Source organism: Diceros bicornis, chromosome 34 (genome assembly GCF_020826845.1).
Source record: "Diceros bicornis minor isolate mBicDic1 chromosome 34, mDicBic1.mat.cur, whole genome shotgun sequence".
Classification (NCBI taxonomy): domain Eukaryota; kingdom Metazoa; phylum Chordata; class Mammalia; order Perissodactyla; family Rhinocerotidae; genus Diceros; species Diceros bicornis.
Genome location: NC_080773.1, coordinates 20,238,773 through 20,244,294, shown reverse-complemented (window position 1 = coordinate 20,244,294; position 5,522 = coordinate 20,238,773). Strand labels below are relative to the sequence as shown.

The following is a 5,522-nucleotide window of genomic DNA, read 5'->3' as shown; positions in this document are numbered from 1 at the left end:
AGGGACACAGGTGATTAACATTCCTATCAATTCCACTACTTACAGCTGGCATGTGTTACTTCTGTAATTTTTTAAATTCACTAAAGTAGAAGGAAAGGAGGAAGAACAACCCAGGCAGTCAGCCCTGAACTCACCAGGCGCTCTGGGAGGGAGTGGGAATGGGGGCCTGGCCAGGGCAGAGGCCCTAGGAAAGCCTTCTTCCCCAACAGCGGATCCCCAGCCACCCGGTGGCCCTGGGCAAATGGCTGCTCCTCTCTGGAGGTCAGGTTCCCTCCCATGCACAATGGAGCTGCCAGTGGCCCCACGTAAGCACACGGCTTACTACCAAGGGCAGATGTGAGCTCGAGTCCCAGTGGCACTTGTGGGGCCGTAGGAGCCAGACATCTAAGGACTCCACCCTTGTCAACCCATTTAATCCCATATCCACCCTAGGAGTTAGGGACTTTACATTATTCCCCCATCTTGCAGTGGAGACAACAGGCACAGAATGGTTAGGTCACCTGCCTGAGCTCAACACGAGAGTGTGGCCAGAAATAAATCCCAGGCAGCCTGGCTCTGATCTGGGCTCCGGACCACCAGACTCTACTATCTCCTGTGTCTCAGCAACGTGACATCCCCTCTCCAGCCCTCAGTCACCTCAACTGTGAGATGGGCTTCCCAGTACTCCCCTCTTCAGTTTGCTGAAAGGGTTAAGGACATCGCATGTAGACCTGGGAGCAGTGTTTAAAAAGTGAGAGTCTTTGTTACCTGCATTCCTCTGGGAGGAGGGAGATGAGGCCCCGGGCGCTTCTCTGGTGTTAAGTTCCTGTTGAGTTGCCCAACGCTGCACTGACAGACAAAGCGAGGCAGGGATCCAGGCCCTGGGTCTTCCAGGAACCACAGGGTGAAGCGCCCAGGGGCCTGTGTGCCCTTCTGCGTCCCTCTGGCTTTGTCAGGGGCTCCCCCCATCCACCTCACCCGGATCCAGCACACTGCATCCTGTTGCAGCCCTGCCAGGGAAGGAAGCAGAGTCCGGGATCCCTGTAAGCTGCCCGGGATGTCCTGCCTTCATGAAGCAAGGCCTTCCCAGCCGCTCCGCCCCAGCATATACAGGCGGCCCAGCCAGCCACGAGCTCCTAGACGTCCCTGTGCCCCATGCCCACCATGTCCCGCCCCTGCGCGCTGCTCGCCTGGACCCTCCTCACTCTCCTCGGGCTCGGAGCGGCTCAAGAAGACTTGACCTCATGTGACCCCATCGTGCCCCAGAGAGAGTGGAGGGCCCTGGCATCCACGTGCGAACGGCGCCTGAACCTGCCCGCGCGCTATGTGGTGGTGTCACACACGGCGGGAAGCCCCTGCGACACCCCGGCCACGTGCCTGAAGCAGGTCCAGAACGTTCAGAGCTACCACGTGTGGAACCTGGGCTGGTGCGACGTGGGCTACAAGTGAGTGCGGAGGGGGCACAGGTGGAGCCGGGGCTGGAGGAGGGAAAGGTGCGCAGGCCTGGGGGGCAGTGGGACCCGGTTCTGAGCCGCCTGGGTGACACCCTGGGCGTCTTGGTATCTCCAAGGTCACCACGGAGGGCTGGGCGTGTGCTGGCAGCACAAAGATGCCAGGACGAGGGGAAAGGGCTGACGTCCAAGCTCTGCGCCAGGGGGAAGGGACAGACTTTGCCAACACGCACCACGGTGTCCTCAACCCTGGGGTCCCCTCAGAAAGTCTGTGCTTTGTTAGGAGGCGGACACAGGCTGGGGAAGCTCAGGGCGGGGCTCCTGTCCCCGCTCTGCTCACGGTGGCCGAGACCCGGGGCAGGTCACTCACCCTCTCAGCTTCAGTCTCTTCTTCCTCCTCTGCACAGTCAACGGGATTGTGGTCACTTGGTCACTAACCAGCCAGTACAGGCCAGGCTCTTAGGACACTGCCCGGCACGTAGTCAGAGCCCCAAAATGCAGGGACTATGGCCATTAGGCACCTGCAATGTGTCAGGCCGTGTGCCGGATGCTGGGATGGGGACGCAGCCTTGAACTGACGGAGTGTAGCCCAGGGGGATTTAAAGACCAGCAGGGAGAAACAAGCAAAGTCACCCAGATGAATTCACACGGTGACAGAAGTGACAATAAAAAGGAAGAGTGGCTGAGGTGGCTCTGGGACGGGGGAGCTGAGGGAAGAGTGAGTGAGCTTGGGGAAGAGCGGGGTAAAGGCTCTGAGGCCGAGTGAGCGGGTCACCCTGAAGGACAGAGGTCGGGGTGGCTGGAGGTGGCTGGGAGGAAAGAGGAAATGAGGAGGAGGGGATGGAGGGCACAGGGCCTATGGGCCCCAGTGAGGACGGTGGCTCTGCTCTGAGGAGGACGGGAGCCTGCTTAGTGTAAGGAGCTCCCTCTGGCTGCTGTGAGGCGGACAGACTCGAGAGGGCAAGGGCAGAAACAGGGTCGGGGACACTCAGATCTGCCTCTGGGGCCCACGCCCACCAGCGCCCTGGCCATGGTAACAGGCTGGGCTCCAGCACACGGGTTTCCACAGCGAGAGAGCATTTGAACCCCACAGGTTCTCAGAGCTCAGGAAGCACCAGCATCACCTTCCTGGAGATGCAGGTCCCCAGGTCCCTCCCTTAGAGACTGCTTCAGGGGGTCTGGGGGAGGCCGGGGAATCTGAGGACCTCACTGAGAGAAATCTAGATGCCTCCAAGGGTGTCCCCAGCTCTTCAGGCTCAAGATCTTACAATTCAAAGGCTCCAACTTCCAGATTTTGTTTCCAAGAGTTGGGTGCTCCATCTAAGAGTTTCCATGAAGTCAGAAGACCAGAGCCTGGTCCGCAGCCTCTGGCCTGAATCCTCTTACAGAAGCAGAGAAGTCGGCTTCTCAGATTTTAGGATTCAGAGTGTGATTCAAACGTTCTGAATCCCCCTTCCTTGTCACGGTGCCTTCTCTCTCTGAGCCTCAGTTTCTTCCCCTGTACAATGGGCTCCTGACTGTACGCCTCTGGTGGTGGTGGCTGAGGTTTCAGTCAGATGCCTCCGTGTGACAAATGCACAGGGAGCACCACTCGCCTTCCAGGGGCTGGGGCTGCGGCCGGGCCATAACCACCCAGTCCTGGGGCCAGCACCACTATGGTATTTCTAGTCTCTTCAGAGCCAGATTCTGAGCGTCTGGCTTCCTAAGTGGCAGATTCAGGACCCAAGGTTGGAAAGTCCCAACGTTCTGTGCGTCATTGGTGAGCTGTGAGCCAGAGGGCTGAGGAGGCAGACACTGCAGCTCCAGAAGCTGACCCCCTGGTTAATTCAATGTGCCAAGTCAGACTCGCTCCATCTTGATGTGTTGGATGAGGGAGTCTTAAGGATCTGCTGCCAAGATTGGCAAATGCTGGGGCTCCAGGGTCTGGTCTGCTTGTGGTGCCAGCCCATGAGTCCCCATCCTGTCACTCAGGGTACCCAGCACAGAGCAGGAAGCAGGAAGCAGGCTGCGGTGAGAGCAGAAGAGCTTCTTGGTGGAGAGTCTGAGAGGCAGGGGTCCCCGGGGCATGACCTTGGGTGAATCACGTCTCTTTCTAAGTCTCTGCTTCCTCAGCTTAAAGTGGAGATGATAGCAGTGCTCCCTCAGAGGACTGCATGCGAGGACCCATCAAATCAAGCGTGGGACAGATCCTCCAGGGAGGCAGGAGAGAGCAAGATCAGACCATGTGGGTGGGAGTCACAGGGACCTGGGTGAAAATCTTGACTCTGCCTCTGACCCACTGTGTGACCCTGGGCAGGTGTCTCCACCTCTCTGATCATCTACGGAATGGAGGCAGTAGTGACTCACAGGGTTGCTGTGAAGAGGGAAAAATGTGCATGTAGAGCTGTGCTTGGCACATGGCAGGGGCCACTGTCATTGTTATTATTGTGGAAGATCGGGGAAGAAGAGGGCGGGTGTTGGGAGGATTGTGTGTGAGTGGCAGGAACAGGGGCAGGCTGAGTGGAGGAGGGAGAGGGAGCCTCCCCCAGGAAGCCCTCCCTCACTCATCAACCCCCCACCCTCCACAGCTTCCTGATTGGAGAAGACAGGCTTGTGTATGAGGGCCGGGGCTGGAACACCCACGGCGCCCACTCAGGTCCCACCTGGAACCCCATCTCCATCGGCATCAGCTTCATGGGTAACTACATGGGTAAGTGAGTGTCCAGCTGTCGGGACAGGGGCGACATGGGGCCTGGGAGACTGCAGGGTGTGGTGTGTGGTGATTCAGAGGCTCTGCCACCTACAAGCTCTGTGACCTTGGGCAGTGACTCTGCTTTTCTGAGCCTCATTGCCTCCTTTGGACAATGACCATTTTGAAGCACACAGTTCTGGTGAGGACTAGTTCTTCTGTATCAAGTTCTTAGGCGAGTCCATGGCACCTATGAATTGCTGGATAAATGGCAGCGGGTAGGAACAGGAGGTCTGGGGGCAGGTGAAGGGGAATCAGTGAGAACCTTGACAGCCGACATTGGCTGAAAGGAACTCATTTTATCATCCCACAGCCCTGTGGGCAGGTGCCATGAGTCTCTCCTTTCACAGTGAGGAAACTGAGGCACAGAGAGGTGGAGTCACTGCCAGGGAGTGGCAGAGCCGGTTCTGGGCCCCAGCAGGCCAGCTGGGAGGGCACCATGGGAACCCCTGCCCCACACGACCTCTGCCCTCCAGGGTGCCCCAGCCTCACTCCTGCCTCTGCCTCCCCCAGAGCGAGCGCCCCCGCAGCGAGCCCTCAGGGCGGCCCAAAGTCTGCTGGCCTGTGGCGTGGCCCGGGGAGCCTTGAGCCGTGACTACGAGGTCAAAGGACACCGGGATGTGCAACAGACGCTCTCTCCAGGTGACCAGCTCTACAGAATCATCCAGACTTGGCCACACTACAGGGACTGAGGCCCTGGTATCTCCCCCACCCAGTCGGAAACCCCACTGCCTCCCCTCCAATAAAGGTGCACTCACTGTGATCCCGTGTCCTGCCAGCATCCTCCCCTCCCTCCCCGCCTCCCACAAGAGCCCAACATCCCAGAAAGGGACGTGCTGGAAGGACGAACCGACCCCGCCCCCCACGCAGAATCCCGGGGGACAGGGGACGGAGGGGCAGTCTCCCTCTCCGGGGTCAGGACCGCGTGTCCAGGCGATTCATGTACTCCTGCAGGGCCTTCAGAAGGGCCTCTATTTCCGCCATGTAGGCCGCCTGGTGGTTGGAGCTGTCCTCTGTGGGAGCAGGGTGGGTGTGGGGGGCTGGGAGGGGCCTGGAGCCGCGGGGAGCACAGGGGCCCAACCAACTGCGCTAGGTGACATCCCAGCCAGCTCTGGGGCAGGTGGGGGGAGATGAGGAGTCCCAGGCTCACCTTTGATGGGGACCCAGCACCCCGAACTGGCCAGGCATCTCTGATGGTGGTCGCGTTGCACGTGGCTAGACTTCTGCTACTGGGGGAGGCAGGAAGGGGGCCAGGCACCCTCCCTCTATTCCTGCCCCCTAAATCCTACTGGCAATTCTGAACCTAAGGACCCCAGAAATAACAAAGGCTGACACCTAAGGGGCACTTATTCTATGCAAAATAT

The 5,522-nt window shown here is 59.2% G+C and overlaps 1 protein-coding gene across 1 annotated transcript; it reads left to right on the top strand.

Annotated features, from left to right (window-relative positions):
- The first annotated feature begins 1,013 nt into the window (after positions 1-1,013).
- On the top strand, positions 1,014-4,915 carry LOC131397876 (peptidoglycan recognition protein 1-like). The gene is made up of 3 exons (XM_058530991.1): positions 1,014-1,424; positions 3,998-4,119; positions 4,672-4,915. Exons 1-3 carry the CDS (start codon positions 1,135-1,137, stop codon positions 4,848-4,850), a joined length of 591 nt encoding a protein of 196 aa, XP_058386974.1. The 5' UTR covers positions 1,014-1,134; the 3' UTR covers positions 4,851-4,915.
- Positions 4,916-5,522: the final 607 nt, after the last annotated feature.

Excerpts from the sequence above, each read along its gene's own strand:
- LOC131397876 (XM_058530991.1), top strand. The coding sequence starts at position 1,135 with ATGCCCACCATGTCCCGCCCCTGCGCGCTGCTCGCCTGGACCCTCCTC. Across the intron at positions 1,425-3,997 it reads TGGTGCGACGTGGGCTACAA|CTTCCTGATTGGAGAAGACA; the intron begins GTGAGTGCGGAG and ends CACCCTCCACAG. Across the intron at positions 4,120-4,671 it reads CTTCATGGGTAACTACATGG|AGCGAGCGCCCCCGCAGCGA; the intron begins GTAAGTGAGTGT and ends TGCCTCCCCCAG.